Source organism: Castor canadensis, chromosome 5 (assembly GCF_047511655.1).
Source record: "Castor canadensis chromosome 5, mCasCan1.hap1v2, whole genome shotgun sequence".
NCBI lineage: Eukaryota > Metazoa > Chordata > Mammalia > Rodentia > Castoridae > Castor > Castor canadensis.
Genome location: NC_133390.1, coordinates 57,109,947 through 57,132,906, shown reverse-complemented (window position 1 = coordinate 57,132,906; position 22,960 = coordinate 57,109,947). Strand labels below are relative to the sequence as shown.

At 39.1% G+C, this 22,960-nt stretch overlaps 1 protein-coding gene across 7 annotated transcripts in view; it reads right to left on the bottom strand.

The window, feature by feature from the left end:
• Positions 1 to 17,342: 17,342 nt before the first annotated feature.
• Hhla2 (HHLA2 member of B7 family) overlaps positions 17,343 to 22,960 on the bottom strand; it is a 63,169-nt gene continuing 57,551 nt past the window's right edge. For 6 of the 7 annotated variants that reach the window (XM_074072369.1, XM_074072368.1, XM_074072372.1 and 3 more), the window contains 3 exons: positions 21,032 to 21,145; positions 18,666 to 18,727; positions 17,343 to 17,752 (listed from right to left, as the gene is read on the bottom strand). In XM_074072369.1, the coding sequence (XP_073928470.1) occupies positions 17,723 to 17,752; positions 18,666 to 18,727; positions 21,032 to 21,145 (206 nt within the window). In that variant the 3' untranslated portion in view covers positions 17,343 to 17,722. The remainder of the gene's footprint in view (positions 17,753 to 18,665; positions 18,728 to 21,031; positions 21,146 to 22,960) is intronic. The other variant, XM_074072375.1, reaches the window with a different exon arrangement.

Sequence of the window (22,960 nt, the reverse complement as noted above, 5' to 3'; positions counted from 1 at the left end):
AGGGAAGAGATTTTTGTCTGTTTTGGTCACAGCTTTATACCTAGTGTGGTGCAGAGTAGGCACCTTGTTGAATGGATGTTTTATATAGCTCTTCCACAAAGAAGGGCTATAGGGCTAAGTGTGACATGTACGTGACAGAGACTCAGGGTCTGATTTCTTTGGTGTCTGAACTGAACATGAAGAAGAAACTTAAGATCAAGAGTGTATTGGCTGAATCTTCCATGGTTGCAACATGCAGCCCACTCTTTACATCCATGCTATGCACATATGTGAGTATGGGTGCAGTTTTGTAATGCAAGAAGAGAAGCTTGTCCCTCTGGGAAGTATCAGCCTTTGATATCCTTTAGTGTCCTTTTATGAGCTCACATAGTTCAACCATGAGAGTTTTCCCAGAGATGTTGCCCTGCTTAGTCACTATCAGGAAGAAAGAGAGCATATCTTCCCTGGACTATTCCACTGTACTTCAGATGTTTGTGCAACTGGAAAATAACAATGGCAGCCTTGTTACTAGCATGTGGCTAATATCATGGTTAGGTAGCACATGCAGGAACTGGAAAGTGAACTGGATGGGGAGCTGCATCGCAAAGCAGAGGCCCAGGGGAAACTCGCGAACTGGAACAAGGCATCACAGAGCTGACCCATTTGGTACTCCAGGAAACCATGCCCTGTGTATGTGTGGCTGGGCTCTATCCTTCAGCAGTGTGGTCCTTCCAGCCTGAAATGGCCTCTGGGACCCTGCAGTTCTCTTGGAACCTTTGATTATCCTAAGCAGTTGACACAGAGTCCCCTCCCAGGGCTCCTGTGTTATCAGTGATTTGGGTCTGTCCCTTTTCAGAGCTTGCTTAGAACAAAGTGTGAACGGGCAAATGCAATTAGAAGTGAAAGCTATTTATACCATGCTTATTTTTTCACACATAGCATTTTCAGTGCTTTCAGAAAGATGCCTTCCTGTGAGAGGCTGAGTGAGAACAACGTGCAAATAAAGTGTGTGATGGAGCTGAGGATGGCCACCCCCAGCTGATAACATAGGCAATGCTGGCTAATTGAATCAAGGGATAGTTCCACTCCTGTTTTCTGGTTGCACACATACTAAAGGCCACTGAGGACTCTATTCCTGATGCCAGGTGGAAACAGCAATTACTAAGGAGAGGTTGCTGAGGTTTTCTGGATCTAAGCTATGGATTTAACATTGGTCACAAGGAAATAATTGGTGGGAAGATTTTTTTATAAGTAACTAATGAACCCTTAAAGTGTCAGCTGTGCTCTGACTTTATGGCCTTTCTTCCCTTTTCTTTCTAGTGGAGTACATAGACTCTCTGATGGCAGGGGTATTCTCTTGCCCGCACTCTAAAGTCTAGTTCCTCCTTACACACAGCAGGTGTGCGTATTTCAGTTGTTGAACACAGATGCAGAGAGTCACTTTCTAACCCGCTCTCAAAGAACCAGTAGAGCTTCTCCCAGTGCAAAGGCAAACATTTTAGCTGACCACTTTTACAGCTCTTTGACAGTACCAATGCATCTGCAGGTTCTGATTCTGGTTCCTAAGGCTGTTGTAACAGATGTCAAAGTCTTCCTTCTTTGCAGCAGGAGGCATGGTATCGAAAAGAAAGCAGAGTACTTCTGAAGCATCATCGTGGGCTAATTAAGATGAAATGAGTCACTTGCACAGCTTTTATTACTGAATAAGTGGTTCTTTCTCTAAAATGAGTTTGTCTGACACATCTTGCGACCTTATGAGGTATATCAAAGCCACTGAAGAGTGAGCCTATGGTGTGTGCAGCTAAGTAAGTAAACACCTGCAAACATGAAAGTTTGCTATTCTCTTTTTCTGAGGAGGGTGGGGAAGCCACCCATGTTGAGGGTGTTGCTTGTTAATAATTCCTAGTTTTCTTTTAGTTTCCTATTGATTATTCATATTATTTTCTCCTTTAAAAACTTCATTATAGAAAAATATCAAAACTACAATTTGGGGAGTTTCATTCTCCCAAGGAATGCAATGTTGTCCTATTTTGGCTTTCCTTTGTCCTCATTGCAATATTTCTCATGTACTAGTGAAAGGTACATTTCCTAATTCCTTCCAAGTGTCTGCACAATGCTTGGAGTAGGTCCATTCAATTATGCAATGATTTTCCACCACAGATCACATAATACCTACTGATCACTTACTTTATAGAAGATACTAGACTGGACTCTGCAAGTTGAAAGAGACTTTAGAAGGCCCTCCACAGTTCTTGATACTAATACCTGGTTCAGAAATATTCCAGGTCTACGCTAAGTCAATTCAGTCCATCCTCTTCTAATATCACAATGTCCCCCCAACTATAAGGCAGGGTTTTGGGATAGCCTATTCAATAGGTGACATTTGAAAAATGTCACCTGGAAAAAAATACAAAGACGGCTTTCTTTTCCTAGTAAATTCCTCTGGGAAGATTCTGCAACTGTACACTGAAAAGGGAATCAAGTGTGACCTAGCAATAGTTCTGTGACTTCTCTCCCCTGCATATTTTTCTTCTTTATGTCCATCTGGCACTTGGAAACTCATCCTGCTATCTCTCAGGAGTGTGTAAAAAGAGGGCTATAAAACAAAGAAGATAAGGAACTTGTAATTCTTATAGAAGGTAAAGACAGTTTCTGTGCCTCCTACCAGTCTTCACTGTTGATTGCATCCTCTATTCAGGAATCTGTATGTAGATATTATTTACACTTGGCAAATAAATTCCAAAATATAGTGCCTTCATGCTTAGGTGTAGGGAAACAAAATTTGGTCAAGTCACTGGGTTGAGTAGGTTCTCCAGGAACGAGATGCCAGGATAGCATCAGGAGTACCAGAGATTTATCGGAGGTAGCATCTGTGAAAGGTAAAGGGGAGGACCAGCAGGATGGAGCAGAGAAAGTCTTTAGACTGTAATGCAGAGCTGACACTAGTGAAAGGAAAGGATGGCAGGAGGTTGGATAGATACAGCCTTGGACTGCAGGGTAGCTTTGAGTGCATCTCCAGCACAAATATTCCTCAGAAAGGACACCCCTGTTGTGCAGAATAGAAAGACACTAGTTATTCTGCTGTGTCCAGTAATTGCACAGCCTGGAAACTGTGTGGCATAGTGCAAGTGCAGGGGTAGGCTAACAGGAAACAGCACTTCTCACAGCCGAATGGCATGTTCTTTTCTAGAAGGGACATCCAGTGCACAACCATGGCTCCCATAGTTACTTAATGCCTTGGAGCTGAGATGTGAACCTAGGCCTAACATCAAAGGCTTTTCCCTCCCAAGTGGGAGGATTATCACTAAATGAGCACCACTTCTAGATTTTTTTCAGTTTTCTTCTGTCTGACCTCCTTTACCACTTCATTCTCTTTAGTAAATTGTTATTAGCAATTAACTCTGTGCTGATTTAGAAATTACTGCAAACAGAAAAAACCATGAATCTCAGAACTCCAAAGGCTCCATGGAGCACAGATGAGAAACCCTGCCTCACCAGATTGCCTTTCTCTGGCCCAAGCCTGTACTATAATTGAGGCAATGAAAATGGACATACTAACATCGCCATAGTCTGTGGAATTTTCCTCCCTATCATTGCTAATACCCATGCTAGAATTCTAGAAAACTTACCTTTCCAACAGTTCCATTACCAAAAGCCAAGGGCCAATTGGAAAGTTCAAGGTCTTAGTTGTTTTGATTGAAGAGTGATGGTTTCCCATTGCAAAACCGCAGGCAGGGGTAGCTTGGTTGGGATGAAAGGGCTGAAGGTTATATTGAACCAAATGGTTTTTAACTTCCACTTCAGCAAAGGCTGGTAGGGCTGCAATGGGTTCAGCAGAATGGATCTGTCATTGCTCCGAGCTATGTTTACTAATCTCTCAAAACATGAGATAAGTAGAATTAAATTCATTTTACAGTACACAGTTCTCAGATGATATTTAATAAAGTTCCAACCCTTATTTCCTCACATGAAGCCACATGCAATATAGACTGCTGTATACTCCAGATCACTCTCACATGCATACCATGCATTTCAGGCATAGGAGGATAAGAAAAACCTGAACAATATGAAGACTCTTGTGGATAAACTTCAGCTGAAAATGCAGAGTTACAAGCAGCAAGCAGTGGCAGTGGTAAGTGTCAGAGGTAGTTGCAGCCTTGTGGGTTTCCCAGCCATGGTTTTTGGTTAATGCCCTGATCTGGGAGCACAGCTCCTCAGAGATGACCAGCTAGGCTTCATGTCTGCCCTCTGTCTGGTTTTTCTCAAGTTCACACTATCACTCATGGTAAAAATTTATGCTGTTTCTCCCTTGAGGAAGACAGAGTTCTCTCCATCAACCTTGTAGTTCCATCTACACATGTATACTACAAGAAATGAACTAAGGAGGATCAGATTATCATTCAGAGATGGGAAGTTTTGGCATACTCATAACTCTGGGGCCTCCCTCATGCCCAAATCTTGGGTGAACATACTGTCTATTGCTTTTTCCTGATGAGTTTAGACATGATTGTGGACAAAGCCACCACTAGTGAAATGTACTTACCATCTTAGGACTGTATTAGCATCCATAGTCACATGGAATATAGTTGATAAGTACATTTCTTTTGGTTTATGCATAGTATCTAATAAAGGGTTTTGAATTGGTTAATTGAATGATTTGGGCCATTATGTCTAACAATTACTTGGCAACTCACATGATTTTTAAGTCCAGAGCCCTCCATCCAGAGGTAGAATAGGATGTTGAACTGATTACAAACTGTGGTTTGCCCAGCAAATAGCACTACAATCTGTGAAGGCTGTATGAAATGCAGTTGGTGGAAAGTAGCCACAAGGCTCTGAATTTCAGGGACAGCAGTTATACATCTGGGTCATATGCCTGCTACAAAGTTTGAATTTCTATACATAATATCCAAATGTTATATTCCATTCAGTACTCAAAAGTTTAGATTCCTTCACATTTTTCAAGATTTTCATATTTTTCAAGTTTTTGTTCTGTCAGAGCAGAAAGAATTAATTAGGCAGGGATAATAATTTTTTGTATTTATTATTTTTCTAGGCAGTATAGGCCAATTAGTATCTTTCCAAGTATAAGCAAAAGCGACTGAACAAGTGAAGAAAAGGGCAGAGACAGCAAAATCTCAAATTAATAAACTCAAGATGAAAGTGAGAGAGTTTGGAAGAAGAGGTACAACAAATATTGAGCTCTAATTCTTGTAACATTTTGGGTTAGGGCTTAGAACATTGCATGTGGAAGATTCCAAGATGGTGGCTAGAGGTAGGAAGCAGAAAGCGACCCTCCTATAGTGAAATCTTGGAGAGACGCTGGAGACACACTTTGCAGGCATAATCACTGAGAAAAGGCATAACTTTGACCCCTCCACATCTCCAGCCGGTGCAGAGAATCTCCACTTCACGTTAAACAGAGAAACGAGGAGGGCCCCCAGGGCTGCCAGTGGCCGGCGCCCATATGGCGTGGGAAGACACGGACCAGGTGAGCTTCGTGGTACCGCGATAGCCCCACAGACAAGCCTGGGCCAGAGCAGCATAGCCCCCTGGACAGACTGACCTCCACCCGGGAAAAAAAGAGAAACTGAGTAATAAGCAATAAGAACAGTTAAGACACGTTGGAAAGAGGGTGGGGTGCCCTGAGCGCTGAAGATTGGGGGAAGGGAATCCTTCCCAGGACTGTAAATAAACAAGCCAGGCCGGGCCAGAGAGCCTCTGGCGGGAGCGGGGCGCACGCCCAGCAACCAGGAGCGGGGAAGCTTGTGAGAGGAGGGAAGACCCACTTCCCACGTGAACTGTAAACAAACATGGCAGCCAGCAGGAGCAGCAGCACCGCCCAGTAAGCAGGAGCAGGAAAGCTGCTGAAAGTGGCAGTGGGAGGAAGACTTCAGAGGAGAGGGGAGAGGACCCACCTCCCACATGAACTGTAAATAAACACGAAGGCCTGACAACACGGGGCAGTGTCACCTTTCCCAGTGCTTGGAAAGGGGAAAGCCTGTAGCAGAGGCTCCCACACAGGAGAACTCTGAACAAACAAAGCCTGTGGGACCAGGTGAGTGCTAGCTCACCCCAGAGATCTGCATAAATAACACCGCCAGCTACAGGCTGAGAGCAGCAGGCAGGCAAGCCACAGTTGCAGATACCATTCTCAGAACTGTCTCCAGACGCTTTTTTTTCTTTTTCTCCCTACCTTTGATGAGAGAACAACCAAATTACACCTGCAAGCCGAAAAACTTACTGAAACTGTATTGCATTTGAACTGGGGACACTTGGGGGGGCTTTTGTGTGTGTGTGTGTGTGTGTGTGTGTGTGTGTAGTTTTGTTGTACTTCATGCATACCCTTTGATGAGACAACTACAGAACAACATCTGAGGCACCAACTCCAGGACTGGAGATTGAGACAGACACCCAAATTATTAAGACTAAAACTGCATTGCATATAAACTTGGAAGTTTTTTGGGTTTTTTTTTTTTTAATTTTCTATTTTCCATTTTATTTTAATTCATTTTTATATATAGATATTACTTTCATTTACTTATATTTTATTTTTTTATCTTTGATTTTCAGTCCTCTCTCTGTCTCTCTAATGTCTGTTCAGCTTACTGTCGATTAGTACACTAACACTCCCTGTTTATACCTTTGAAACTCTCTTGTCTGATACCTTATTCTGCTTTCTCCCTCTTGTCTGTATATTTGTTTTCCCCTTTTCTTTAACTTCTTGCTTTCCATCTCAGCTCACTCTTCCATTCTAAATATTACCATTGTTATTATTACAAGCTAGAAAATACTTAATTACACACAGTACAGGGACAGTAACAACACCAAAGACAATGACGGGAAGACAGAAAAAACAGGGAAACCAGTTTCCCCACAGCAAAAAATTAGTACAGGAACCAGAGGGGAATGAAGAGAACAGAAACTTAGATCCAGACTCCAACAAAATGAAGATAAACTATGCCAAAGGACCCAATGAAGCCCACAAGAATAATTTAAAAGAAGACATACTACAAGTACTCAATGAGAATTTTATAGAGATGATACTGGATAGGGTCAACCAAAATGTACAGGAGACACTCAAGAAATTCCAAGACAATAAAAATAGAGAATTTGAAAAAGCAAAAGAAGAAATAAAGGAAACCATAGAAGCACTGTATAAACACCAAAGTGAAAGAGAGAACACAATGAATAAATGGATAAATGAACTCAGAACAAAAATAGACAACAATAAAGAAGAAAACTGCCAGGATATGGAAAACCTCAGAAAAAAGAATGAAACAGAACTGCAAAACAAAATGGAAGGCCAATCCAGCAGAATAGAACAAACAGAAGACAGAATCTCAGAACTTGAAGATGAAATGGTAATTAAAGGAAAAACTGAAGAACTATTAATTAAACGACTCGAGACCTGGGAAAAGAAAATGCAAGAACTCACTGACTCCATCAAAAGACCAAACTTGAGAATCATGGGCATCGAAGAAGGAGAAGAGGTGCAAGCGAAAGGAGTGCGTAATATATTCAACAAAATAATAACGGAAAATTTCCCAAATCTAGAGAAAGATATTCCCATACAAATGCAAGAGGCCTCCAGGACACCAAACAGACCAGATCAAAATAGAACTACTCCACGACATATCATCATTAAAACAACAAGTTTAGAAACTAAGGAAAGAATATTGAAGGCTGCAAGAGAGAAAAAACAAGTAACATACAAAGGTAAACCCATCAAAATCACAGCAGACTTCTCAACAGAAACATTAAAAGCAAGAATAGCGTGGGGTGAGATCTTCCAGGTGTTGAATGAAAATAACTTCAACCCCAGGATACTCTACCCAGCAAAGCTATCATTCAAAATAGATGGAGCAATAAAAGTCTTCCATGATAAGCAGAAACTAAAACAATATGTGACCACAAAGCCACCATTACAAAAGATTCTGCAAGGGATCCTGCACACAGAAAGTGACACCCAACTTAACCATGAAAAGGCAGGCAGCACCAAACCACAGGATAAGAAAAAGCAAGACAGTAGAGAGTAACATCAAGTTAGGTACACACAATCAAACCTTCAAATAACTAAGACAACTAAATGGCAGGAATCACCACATACCTATCAGTACTAACACTTAATGTTAATGGACTTAATTCACCCATCAAAAGACACCGTTTGACAAAATGGATTAAAAAAGAAGATCCAACAATTTGTTGCTTACAGGAGACTCATCTCACCGACAGAAATAAGCATATGCTTAGGATGAAAGGCTGGAAGGAGATTTACCAAGCCAATGGCCCCCGAAAACAAGCAGGAGTAGCAATACTTATCTCTGACAAAGTAGACTTCAAACCTACATTGATCAAACGAGATAAAGAAGGACATTCCATACTAACAAAAGGGGAAACAGACCAAAAGGAAATAATAATCATCAATCTGTACACACCCAATGTCAACGCACCCAATTTCATCAAACATACCCTGAAGGACCTAAAAGCATATATAAATGCCAACACAGTGGTTGTGGGAGACTTTAACACTCCATTATCATCAATAGATAGGTCATCCAAACAAAAACTCAATAAAGAAATCCAACATCTAAAATATGCAATAGATCAAGTGGACCTAGTAGATGTCTACAGAACATTTCATCCAACCTCTACACAATATACATTCTTCTCAGCAGCCCATGGAACCTTCTTCAAAATAGATCAAGCCTCAGCAAATATAAGAAAATAGAAATAATACCATGCATACCATCAGACCACAATGCAGTAAAAGTAGAACTCAACAACAAAAGTAAAGACAAAAAACATGCAAACAGCTGGAAACTAAATAACTCATTACTTAATGAAGAGTGGATCATCGATGCAATAAAAGAGGAAATTAAAAAGTTCCTGGAAGTCAATGAAAATGAAAACACAACCTACCGGAACCTATGGGACACAGCTAAGGCAGTCTTGAGAGGAAAGTTTATAGCCATGAGTGCATATATTAAAAAGATTGAAAGATCCCAAATCAATGACCTAATGATACATCTCAAACTCCTAGAAAAACAAGAACAAGCAAATCCCAAAACAAATAGAAGGAGAGAAATAATAAAAATAAGAGCTGAAATCAACGAAATAGAAACCGAAAAAAACCATACAAAGAATTAATGAAACAAAAAGTTGGTTCTTTGAAAAAATAAACAAGATCGATAGACCCCTGGCAAACCTGACTAAAATGAGGAGAGAAAAAACCCAAATTAGTAGAATTAGGAATGCAAAAGGGGAGATAGCAACAAACACCATGGAAGTCCAGGAAATCATCAGAGACTACTTTGAGAACCTATATTCAAATAAATTTGAAAATCTAAAAGAAATGGACAGCTTTCTAGATACATATGTTCATCCAAAACTGAACCAAGAGGAAATTAATCACCTGAATAGACCTATGACACAAAATGAAATTGAAGCAGCAATCAAGAGTCTCCCCAAAAAGACAAGTCCAGAACCTGATGGATTCTCTGCTGAATTCTATCAGACCTTTAAAGAAGAACTGATACCAACCCTCCTTAAACTGTTCCATGAAATAGAAAGGGAAGGAAAACTGCCAAACACATTTTATGAAGCCAGTATTACAATTATCCCAAAACCAGGCAAAGACACCTCCAAAAAGTAGAACTATAGGCCAATCTCCTTAATGAACATTGATGCAAAAATCCTCAATAAAATAATGGCAAACCGAATTCAGCAACACATCCAAAACATTATTCACCACGACCAAGTAGGCTTCATCCCAGGGATGCAGGGGTGGTTCAACATACGAAAATCAATAAACGTAATAAACCACATTAACAGAAGCAAAGACAAAAACCACTTGATCATCTCAATAGATGCAGAAAAAGCCTTTGATAAGATCCAACATCATTTCATGATAAAAGCTCTAAGAAAACTAGGAATAGAAGGAAAGTTCCTCAACATTATAAAAGCTATATATGACAAACCTACAGCCAGCATTATACTTAACGGAGAAAAATTGAAACCATTCCCTCTAAAATCAGGAACCAGACAAGGATGCCCACTATCTCCACTCCTATTCAACATAGTACTGGAATTCCTAGCCAGAGCAATTAGGCAAGAAGAAGGAATAAAAGGAATACAAATAGGTAAAGAAACTGTCAAAATATCCCTATTTGCAGACAACATGATCCTATACCTTAAAGACCCAAAAAACTCTACTCAGAAGCTTCTAGACATCATCAATAGCTATAGCAAGGTAGCAGGATATAAAATCAACATAGAAAAATCATTAGCATTTCTATACACTAATAATGAACAAACTGAAAAAGAATATATGAAAACAATTCCATTTACAATAGCCTCAAACAAAATCAAATATCTAGGTGTAAACCTAACAAAAGATGTGAAAGTCCTCTACAAGGAAAACTATACACTTCTGAAGAAAGAGTTGAGGAAGACTATAGAAAGTGGAGAGATCTCCCATTCTCATGGATTGGTAGAATCAACATAGTAAAAATGTCGATACTCCCCAAAGTAATCTACATGTTTAATGCAATTCCCATCAAAATTCCAATGACATTCATTAAAGAGATTGAAAAATCTACTGTTAAATTTATATGGAAACACAAGAGGCCACGAATAGCCAAGGCAATACTCAGTCAAAAGAACAATGCAGGAGGTATCACAATACCTGACTTCAAACTATATTACAAAGCAATAACAATAAAAACAGCATGGTACTGGCACAAAAACAGACATGAAGACCAGTGGAACAGACTAGAAGATCCAGGTATGAAGCCACACAACTATAACCAACTTATCTTTGACAAAGGAGCTAAAAATATACGATGGAGAAATAGCAGCCTCTTCAACAAAAACTGCTGGGAAAACTGGTTAGTAGTCTGCAAAAAAACTGAAACTAGATCCATGTATATCACCCTAGAGCAAGATTAACTCAAAATGGATCAAGGACCTTAATATCAGACCCCAAACTCTTAAGTTGATACAAGAAAGAGTAGGAAATACTCTGGAGTTAGTAGGTATAGGTAAGAACTTTCTCAATGAAACCCCAGCAGCACAGCAACTAAGAGATAGCATAGATAAATGGGACCTCATAAAACTAAAAAGCTTCTGCTCATCAAAAGAAATGGTCTCTAAATTGAAGAGAACACCCACAGAATGGGAGAAAATATTTGCCAACTATACATCAGACAAAGGACTGATAACCAGAATATACAGGGAACTTAAAAAACTAAATTCTCCCAAAACTAATGAACCAATAAAGAAATGGGCATGTGAACTAAATAGAACTTTCTCAAAAGAAGAAATTCAAATGGCCAGAAAACACATGAAAAAATGCTCACCTAGCAATAAAGGAAATGCAAATTAAAACCACACTAAGATTCCACCTCACCCCTGTTAGAATAGCCATCATCAGCAACACCACCAACAACAGGTGTTGGCGAGGATGCGGGGAAAAAGGAACCCTCTTACACTGTTGGTGGGAATGTAGACTAGTACAACCACTCTGGAAAAAAATCTGGAGGCTACTTAAAAAGCTGGACATCGATCTACCATTTGATCCAGCAATACCATTCTTGGGGATATACCCAAAAGACTGTTACTCCAGAGGCACCTGCACACCCATGTTTATTGCGGCACTATTCACAATAGCCAAGTTATGGAAACAGCCAAGATGTCCCACCACTGACGAATGGATTAAGAAAATGTGGTATCTATACACAATGGAATTTTATGCAGCCATGAAGAAGAACGAAATGTTATCATTCACTGGTAAATGGATGGACTTGGAGAACATCATTCTGAGTGAGGTTAGCCTGGCTCAAAAAACCAAAAATCGTATGTTCTCCCTCATATGTGGACATTAGATCAAGGGGAAACACAACAAGGGGATTGGACTATGAGCACATGATAAAAGCGAGAGCACACAAGGGAGGGATGAGGATAGGTAAGACACATAAAAAACTAGCTAGCATTTGTTGCCCTTAACGCAGAGAAACTAAAGCAGATACCTTAAAGCAACTGAGGCCAATAAGAAAAGGGGAACAGGTACTAGAGAAAAGGTTAGATCAAAAAGAATTAACCTAGAAGGTAACACCCACGCACAGGAAATCAATGTGAGCCAATGCCCTGTATAGCTATCCTTATCTCAACCAGCAAAAACCCTTGTTCCTTCCTGTTATTGCTTATACTCTCTCTACAACAAAATTAGAAATAAGGGCAAAATAGGTTCTGCTGGGTATTGGGGGGAGAGAAGAAGGGGGCGGAGTGGGTGGTAAGGGAGGGTGTGGGGGCAGTGGGGAGAAATGAACCACTCCTTGTATGCACATATGAATAATAAAAGAAAAATGAAAAAAAAAACAGATTTAAACAAGAAAAAAAAAAAAGAAAACAAATAGAGCTGGATAGGGAAAGAAACTTGATGTACAACAAGAAGGGCCAAGTTCACGTTAGAAACTACAAATTTAGAGTGGCACTGATCCAAGAGCTCATGTGACTCCTTTGATCGCTCTGGGCAGCCTCAGGGAAGGGAAAGTGCAGCATGGATCTAAGGCTGGGTTGCAAGTAAGTTCAATAAATGGGCAGTGGGCATGAGAGTTAGGGGGAAAAGAAGAAACATAGCTGGAGTAAGGGATCAAGTGTGATGGGGAAGCAAGGGAAGACAAGGGGAGTTCACAGATGGGATCATGTAGAGCCATCAGCAGACTGGCCCATATGGGGTCAAAGTCACTTTGTCACTATCAAGTGGCTGCATGGTCAGAAAATATCTATCCCATCCAGAAAGTGAGCAATGGAGGTGGGGCTGAGGAAAAAGTATCTGTCTTTAAAAAATAGGGAACTTATCATGGAAAAACTGTACTTCAGCATGGACTGTAATGTACTATATTCTATATGGACTTCGGGCCATTTAGAAATTATAAATAGATTTTATCCAATGTAAAAAAAAAAACCAAGAATCATGTCAGTAGTCAAAATTCATAAACAGATAAAAAGTTATCTTTAGGAAGGGGATACCCATTTCTAGAGATATTCAAGGACAGATTGGAATGTCATGGGGAAGGAGGGATCAGAGGAGGAGAGTGGGGCCTGTGGGATGGACATGCCTCAGAGGAGGCAGGAGCCCAGAGGCAGATGGGAGATGGGGAAGGCTCCCCCTCACTTCAGCCACACAGAGCTACACTGACTTGACTGGACTTCTGTGTAATGTTTTAATAGTGTTTTTGTGTAAGTAAATATTCATACAAATAAAAAAAAAAAAGAACATTGCATGTGAAATGGACCATATAAAAAGAAATCTGTTTTTCTCTTTAAAACCTTTTTTTAAAGCTCAAATCAAAACCTTCCCCTATTTACTAAATATTTCTTCTCCAACTAGTATGGAACTGCTATGCATCTGGGTGGGAAGCAGGCTCTATTGTCACTTCTCAAATGCTTAATTCTATGTTAAGGACAGGCTCTGAGCTTTGGACCTTCAATTGTGTAGAAAATTTGGGAGCTCTTGGAACAAAGAAGATATTGTAAAGCACAAATGGATCTTCCGAAAATTCTCAGTATACTCTTTCCATGGTACACCACAACATGACTTTGTCCCATGTCAATATCCAGTGCAAGATGTTTGAAAATGGGGTAATGAAGCAGAACAAGGAAACAAGAGTCCTGCTCTTTATTCCTAGTACTTCCATAAAGCACAGAGAAAGGACCTTTCTATGTCTCTGTGGTTCAGAGACACAGAGTTAGTTAAAGGCTATTTTGATGCAATAGTAGAGGACAGTGACCTAATTTTATGGAAAAAATGGCAGTGACAATGAACTCTGAACTGAATGTTGGCAGGGCAGGAAAGTCTCTGCTTCTTATTTTTTTCCCAGGAACATAGTTTGTAAAATCTGGCTTTAGGAGAAATTAAAAAGAGATTTGGTGATGTGATGTTAGCTACCCTTCATAGGATCCCCATAAAGCACTTAGAATAGTTTCCAGCAGATGGGCACCAACTTTTCATTTTCAAAATTGAGGGCATGCTTTCCTACTTAAGATAAATAAATTGCTAGTAGCCCTGAAAGGTAAATTGATAGACTTGCCAATAATAAATACTACTTTAAGGGAGGTCACACAATCTGTCTTGAAAGAGAGACTAAAGGTTGGTTCTATTGAATACACTTGGTTCTAAATATGAGAAGCATGCATCATTTGTGGCTCCAGATGATTCCTATTGATCTAAAGTTGCTGCCTAAAGAATAAGTCCTATATGGAGTTCAAACCAGTTAAGTGGTTACAATGCTGACCATGACTTGACAAGTGTTATGACACTAAATTTGGGGTCTTCTATGCAGAGCCTTCCCAACAATGCCATATAAGTACTTGTTTAGGAAAGTAACACTCTGGTGTAGAAATTCCTGGGGCCTACAAAACACATGCCATGCATTTGATTTTGTCAGTTATTTTCACAAATAAATAAAATGAGTGAAGCTGAAATTGTGTCTGGAAGGTCAGAGATGAGCAGGAAAACCTTCCTTGGCAGCACAGTGACTAATTGTTTCCCATTCACAAAAGAAGAGCCTGAGAAACCTTCAGCCATCATAAGCACAAGGAAAATGTTTTCTGATAGAATTGTGTGTGTCAGGGCTGCGGCACAAATTGGTGACATGGCTGTAGAATCTTTTCCTTCATAGGGGAAAGGAAAGCAGGAAATGGAGAGTGACCCAGCATGTCTTTGGGGTGAACTACCAGTGCCTGCTCTCTGTAATGCAGATAATTGCCTCAATTCCCTGCCTCCCTTTGAAGCTAATGAAGAGTTGGCCTGTTTACCACTGGAAAGGACTTGGCATGCGTCTGGGCATATGTTCCATTGGTGAAAGTCAAGGGAATTTTACAGAACATACTGCCATTCTGTTTTTCAGGTTTGTGAATAAGAAGCAGTTTCTTCTTATAAAGGACAATGACTGGAGAAGTAAAAGGAGGGTGCAAATTTATGGCCAAAAACTTAAGTTTAATTTGAAAGAAACATTTCTAGAATACACATTTATATGGTGTGAAAAGCAGTTTAAACAAGGTTATTAGAAAAATGTAAAATTTATTGGAATATCATTGCTTCCAAGATTATTTAAGATTTGATGCATGCGTGCAAATAAACTACCTTCTACTATTTCACAGGAAAGATTAGATCTCTATAAGGAATCTTGTAAATTGTTAAAAGACTGAATATTTATTCTTTTATTCACATTGTCTTTTAATGCATGGAACTCATAAAAGGCTTCATTAATTATGCTCCATGTGGACTGGAGCTTGTTGGTTAATGATTATTACTGATTTTAGTTAACTTTGCTTAATTCATCCATACATCCATAAGTCTGTATTTTTAGCCATTATGGTGGGAGTTGATAAAATTTTCCCTTGGCACTATAATATAGATATAGCCATAGTTAGGCACTCTGAGTTTACAGGTTAAAGCTTCCTATTTGACACACATTTTGGCTACATACTAGTGTGGATTTTAACCACTGATACAGTGTTTCATACAAGACCTTCAGTGACAGGTGGTGTGCAGGCTTTGTACTGTGGCAATGTAGCAGAGTAGGAGGGACATGTTCCAGAATTCCTCCCTGAATGGTTCTGGATTGAAGTCAGTCACAAGAAAAATTTGCACCATATTTGGTAGGCAAGCGTGAATGAGCAGATGTTTATTTTATGCTCATAAGATCAGCAAATGCCCCCAGGCACTTTGTCAGACCAAATATATTACCAGACCTCCCCCCACCCCGAAAAAACAATGAGCTAGCAAAGATCAGTGACTGTTGTCTGGACTCATAGCTCTTCCATGCCAGTCTCTATAAGCTTTGCAGAGTCCTGACCAGGCATGCGTGCAGCTCCAAGGCAACCAGCACCAGCTTCTCCTGCAAAGCACCCACAGACTTGCCATGGAAGCCATGAGTGATGACTGCTGTTCCCAGTTTGACTTTATGGACTCACCTTCATCTTCACTCTCCTCACTCCACGTCCAGCTCTCCTTCCTGACCACTGGAGCAGCCAACCTTCAGCCACTTCAGGCTTGACACCCACAATTATGTAATTATATGCATCCATATAATAAATTCTATTCTCTGTTATTCTTAGTGGTTCTGCCTCTCCGATCAACCCCAACTCACATAGAAGATGCTAAGATTAATTCAGGGGCCCAGCAGTATCAAAGAACCAAGGTCCTTTCCAGTCTGATATCCTGAATATGTAGACTTTGGGCTTTAAATTTGTCCCCCTCAGTGTTGTAAGAGGATTACAACAGTTCTGAGCACTCTTCACTCACACAATATCCTGTGCCTCCTTAAAATCAAGAAATCCCTTCCAGAATTCCTCAGGAATACTTTTCCTCCTAGCCCAATGACCAGATTTCTTCATGTGCCTGTGCTGAGCCAATCTTATGGTAAGAGGACAGGAATGGCCAAGGTTGGCACAGACAGATCAAGGCTGATCTTCCTGAATGTCAGGGTCACTCCAAGCATGGGAACATGTCTGAGAGTTTTGAGAGGATAGTGCACAGTCACTGAATGATCTACCAAGATGTTTGTCATGCTGCATCTACAGCAGTGGGCTCCTTACCATTGATCTCAGTTCAGTGAAAAGATGCTAAATGTTTAACATATAACTTTTCTAAGTTGTTTCTTTCTGGAATAATAAAACTGAGCACTCCATTTTCTCCCTGCATAAAATTTATATAGAAATTCAAATTTATCAGAAGACTAATTAACAACACACCAACTGAGCCAGAAGAGTTTATCAAATTTTCTTTATGGCTAGGGTCACTCAGCTATATAAGCCTAATGATGCCAGTTGTAACTCATCTCCATACATGTCAGTTCTTGAATCGATAGAGCCCTTTTCTCAAAGCAATATTGTAGACATTGACATTTTAATCTTTGGGATCCCTGAAACTCACTCTACTAAATCAAGTTGGTTATGTTAAAATAAGAATTTAGATAAAAATACGATATGATATCACATCAAATAAATTGTCTTGGTTCCAGACCCTGGTTTTTCATCCTTTTCACTAAATTGACTTCTGCTCCTACTTGCTCTCACCATTATCAGTTGATCAGATTTTGAATCAGCTCCCAGTAGTACAATTCTTCTGAGTTCTTGGTAGAAACTCACTACAGCCTCTTGGGCTGACAGCGACAGGAATGTAAGCTGATGAGACAATTACTTCCTAAGTTGAATTGGAATCTTTCAAATCCAGGCATTTGTCATCTTAATGCAGGTGGCAGGCCAGTGAATGATGCTTATGCGTTAAAGAATGAATATAATACTGGATGTCTTCATCTGTTTTTTGCTACTATAATAGAATTCCTGACTGTGGGTAATTTTTAAAGAAAAGACTTTATTTCTTACAGTTGTGGAGTTTGGGGAGTCTAATATAAAGGAGTTGTCATCTGGTGAGAGCCTTTTTGATCATCCCATTGTAGATGGCAAAAGGGTGAGACAGGGCCAAAATCACTTTTAGGAGAGCAGTGTAGGTAGACCACTTATGGCATAATTACCTTATTAGGTCCCATTTCTCAACACTTTTGAATTAGCAATTATGTTTTTAATATATAAATTTGTTCAAACCACTGGTAAAGAGAGTGGTTAAGTTTTTGCTTTGGTAGAACTGTCAAATCTGACAAGCCATTGCCTGGGATTGCAGTGACGAAAGATGAGATGACATCAGTGGATACTAAGGAAGCTTGTCAGTCTCTCTTCATTTCCTGACTGCTGAAGTTTTCAAAGTCTAGAACAAAAAAAATAGATGATAAGTCTGTTGTTCTACAAAAGACTATAACAAAAAAAAAAAATGGATAAGTCTTGTTCAAGTCAGAATAACCATTTTTAAGTATTTTATGATAGTAGTGGTTCAGGAGTGAGAAAAATGGGATGAGGTGCTTTAACCTAACACTTATGATGATTTTTGTATTCATAGATTTATGAGACAGTTATAAAATAAGTTGCTACACAGTCTGAGTCGAGTCATATCTGTTTGTTTTAATCTGCCTGCTAGATGTTCTTGGGTTTCTGCAGTAGAAAAACAAGTTTACCTCATTTCCAGCCTTTATTTATATTCTGATTAGTGGAACATACAAGTAATAAAATGTATGCAGTAAAAATGAAATATGCAATCAAACTACACTTTTTTGTGAATTATTGGTTATCAAGGGACCTAGAAGTGGCTGGAAGAGAATGGAAGGTCAGCAATCTGAATCTGGGTAGAAACTATAGTTTTCTTTTCTCCATTTTAACTGTGTCTGTGTTTCTTTCCACTTCAGTACAATTCCATATTTCTTTGTGTGTGTGTGTTTGTGTGTGTGTGTGTGTGTGTGTGTAGTACTGGGGCTTGAACTCAAGGCCTTCACCTTGAGCCACTCTACCAGTTCTATTTTTATGAACAGTTTTTCAAGATAGGGTCTCATGAACTATTTTCCCTGGCTGGCTTCAAACCATGATCCTCCTGATGTCTGCCCCCTGAGTAGCTAAGATTACAGGCATGAGCCACAGGTGCCAAGCTTTTTCTGCTATATTGTCCTTTGACCCTTCCTACCTTTTTCTAAGTATTATATGATGATATGAAAATTAGTAAAAACTTCAATTCCTTTATATGATAGCATCTTTATCCTGTAAGGAGTTTAATAAAGAAAATGATACCTTACCAAGTTTTCCTCTGGGTTAGCACCATTGCCAAGTCTCTCATCATGACAGATACAACATATTCCTACACAGAAAAAAAGAGAACAAAAAAATTCTCTTTGCAAAAATTCAAATGCTCTCTTTTTCCTATCTCAATGTAATTATGTTATGAGAATCACCTTAGTTATTTCCCTTTTCAGATCTTTATTCCAACAAGCAACATTAAAAATGCATTCACTATACAAACATGGCATCAGAAACAGCAATGAATTCTTAGGATTGATTCAGGTTCAATAAACACAGGCCGCAGATCCACAACATTTTTCTCTCTAGAGTTGTTGACAAGGTTTCCACCAGCCACTAACAATGGGAAAGTCGTGGCTAGGGAGGGGCTGAGAGTGGCGGTGAGGGAACAAAGGACAGAATGCCATTTCTCAAGGGAAGTTTTCTTTCTGGCCTTGTAAAATCTTACCCTTTTATACATATCTTAGACAGACGGCACTTTAAATAATAGAAAAAAGGAATCCAAAAACAAAAGTTACGAGCCACAGGGTATGAAACTATAGCCAGGGACCGGGAGGTAGACTAAGCTAGGTTTTGTGGGATTTAGTATAATAGCACCAAATATATTTTCAGCCCACCTAACTGCAGAACCATAGAACACTATTTTTTTTTTTAATTTTATTAACTGGCCAAAATCCTGACATAGTTTCTGCTCAGGTCTTCTAACTGCTCTTCAGGAACCAGACTGGATTGGGTTCCATCAGCACAGCATCTGTTCCTTCTACTTGAGTTGGAGATTAGAGAGAAGGAAGAGTTAAATCAGGTATTCATTCTCCCAACTCCTTTCCTGTAAGGTTGCCTTGGTCTGGCTGTGTCCTTTCACTGAAGGTCTCCAACAAGGCAGTGATATTTTCATTATGTGTCCTTCCAGTTTTGGGAACTGCTTCCTTTCCTGTCACCTCAAGTGTAGGTTTGCTTGTGATTCAAGTATGGGTAACTCTAGGAGAATACATTTTCCTCTGTGCTTTGTTTATACAGTTTTGATTGTTTCACATGTTTCATGTTGGGACCTGACTTAGGCAGACTCCCAATGTAAAAACTCATTCTTGAGCAGTATATGGCACCCCTCTTTTAACCTAGTCTAATTCCAAGCATCAATACATTAGGTCAGGGGCTATGTTTGGGGACAAGCCAGACTACCTAGGACCTTCCATCTCTTTCTGTTTCTGACCAATTGAGGGATAGGAGTAATAAGTAAGGGGACCAGCCTGCCTATTAGTACAAATGGTCACAGGGTCAGAATGGGTGAACTCTTCTTCCTTGTCACTGTTAAAATTTTATTCTCAGTAATGGGTTCTCTGTAACCCAAATTACCTAACTTCAGTGGGGGGCAACAGGCAAATATAAACCCAAGGAACACATGGAAAGGACATGGGATCGATCACAACCTCTCTGAAAACCCAGGATCTTTGCAGGGGAGTGAGAAATGAGGGAGAGTTTCTGGGGGTCTAGGGTGCTGAGATGTGAGATGGTCACATAAACCTGCTGTACATGTCTATTTGGCACTTGAGCAAAATTCCTGGATTTTATTTAATTTTGAAAGAAATATTTTGAAAAAATTCTATTTCTTGGAATGTGGAAATCAAATATGGAGATAATTCAGATTTCAGTTTTGTCCATATTCCTTCCAGCTAAGAATGTATTCACTAATGTAAAGTATTTTAAGGAGTCTTGTGACCATAGCATCTTCAGTTATTTTAAATTACTATAAGGAATATAAGTTTGTTATATAAAATTTAGAAAAATTTTTCCAATAAGTAAAATAAAACAGTCCATAAGGATATTGCAGTTTGGAAAGCACTGACCATAAAATAAGCTCAGAGTAGGAGACAATGAAGCCCAGGAACTGAAAGAAATACCTAGGTGAGGTGTGAGGATGGGGGAACCAATGGCCTAATTGCTACAAAGACAACTTTTCAAAGATTTCTCTTATTCCCTTCCAGTTATTTTTCAGTTCAGGGTGATTAGATTATTCTGTTTATAATTTAAGCCAAATTAATTTATTTGAGAAAAGACACCAGTGATTTTCAATTAATTAAACTAATTCCTCTATTAGTGATTGAAAATAGTAGGTAAACTGGAAATGACTACAGTGAAATGCTTTGTATATATTTTGATGTGCCTCTGATCATTTGCTCAAGATAAATTTTTAGAAGTAGCATAGTTAGGAGAAAATGCAGGAACATTTTCAGGATTTTGAGAAATTTTACAAGTGATTCTAACATCCATTTACATATATAGCAGCAGCATAGGTGTGTGTTTCTATATTATCTTTAATACACAAGACATGGAACTCCCAAGGGTAGAGCCAAATTCTCCATATTACCTCTGCTGACATTGGAGCATCTTTGTGATATACATATAATAGACAAAATCAGTAAAAGCAAAATTGAAACAGTTGAAACAATTATTATCCAAAGAGCTATTCCATGTCGTAGTCCTAAATAAAACAAAGAAACAAAGTCTGTGAATTGAAGGAAAATTTACCAAATAAGAAAAGAAAAATTGTAGGTAGGTGGGTAGGTGTAAAGGATGTTTACTATTTTTAAATCTAGTTATTTCTGCATGCCAGACAGGAGGCAGAATTCATATGAAAACACTTCATGTAATGCAAAAGCCGTTTAAAACAAAGCCAAGAGTCTAGACTGGATGGGAGAGTTTTCTGTAAGCATAAATTTCCCCCATTCTCAGTGTCTATGTTATGGAGAACCTATAGACACTGTGCTATTAACCAGTCTGGGACTTAGTCAAGCTGGCATTCAGTTGAGAAGAGTCTAAAAACTTGAAAGACAATGAGTCTATTCTGGATTTTAAGTTTCTATTATTTTTATTGTAATAAGAGGATTAACATATTTTTAGAAATGAAAAATTGGATCTATGAATTAGTCTCAGCCAAGTATAGGGAAAACTTGCAGTCCAGTAGTGACTTAAACCATGAAGGAAAAGTGCACTCTACCAGTGGTTTGTCCTAGGGGAACAGGGATAAGTTCAAGGTGATACTAGAAACAACAGGTGATCACTGGGTTAATAGTGCTTGGAGCTCCCTCAGGAAAAACCAGAGGAGCCTGAACTTCTCACATCTTGGTCTGGACTAGAATTGTAATTAGTGTTAAAGGAAGTAGGGATTCCTGAAGGCAGAAATGCAGAAATGTTAGATTACCAAAGTCAGACTCTGATAATCTTGTGATCAATATTCTATCATGCAGTAAGAATTATTAGAGCACAAAGGCTAATTCAGAGTGGAACATGGTTATGAGTTATTCTTTAAAATGAATATCTATTTACATAACAGACATCAGTTTGTATGAACATACTGTTATTAATTAATAAATTAATGACTCCTATTTGTGTCATTGTGAAATTCTACTCTCTTTTAAAGAAGGAGAGATTAAGTAGAGATGTTAGAGTGACTTTCTAAAGTGTTTCCATAAACATTTTTCCCTCCTGAAGAAAATACTGCATGGTCTTGCTTCTTCTTATTTTATCTGTGACCCTCAATTCCTAAAACAGTAAGGAGATACCCTCAAAAATGCATATTAATTCAGTGACAAAATTTAGAAAGGATTATTAAACCATTTACTTCAATGCAACTATTATTGAGAAAATCTAAACTAGCAATCCTAAGCACCCCCAGACTGGGCTTCCTTTTCATATGCTGTGGTATCTCCCAGCAAGGCAAAAAATGGAAAATTGCAATTTAGAATAGGCAAAAAATGGAAAATTGCAATTTAGAATAGAAAACTAAGTTTCCTTGAAAGGCTAATGTGTGTGGTACCACAACTCTTCACCCTCTCCTCTGTCCAGAAGGGGTGGCTCTTGTTACAAGCCTCGTGGCCAGGATTTACTTGAGAAGGAGAGGTTATGAAAGCCTCTTTTCTTTAACAGAGATGGAACTCTGTTAAAGTGTGAACTGAAAACTAGATCTCTGGTTAGGTAAAAGGAGTGTGTGTGGTTTTCAGACAGATTCTTCCTGATTATTTTTCTACACTACAAAATGAAGCAATGGATTTAAAAAATAAAATATAGGCTTAACTGTATTTTACATAAAATTGACACTCTTATTTTGGAGAGAAGTAGGAGCTTTGGATGCATCCTTAGTTTTTCATTCTGTACCATTAAAGTGGCACCTCTGCAAAGGGAATGTTATCACCAGTGTCTAGAAGCTTCTGTTTGAAGACCACATAACCCAAGGACAAATCTGTGCTCTCATCGCCAATCTCACTACATAGAGTCATGAAATCTGTTCAAATCTGTT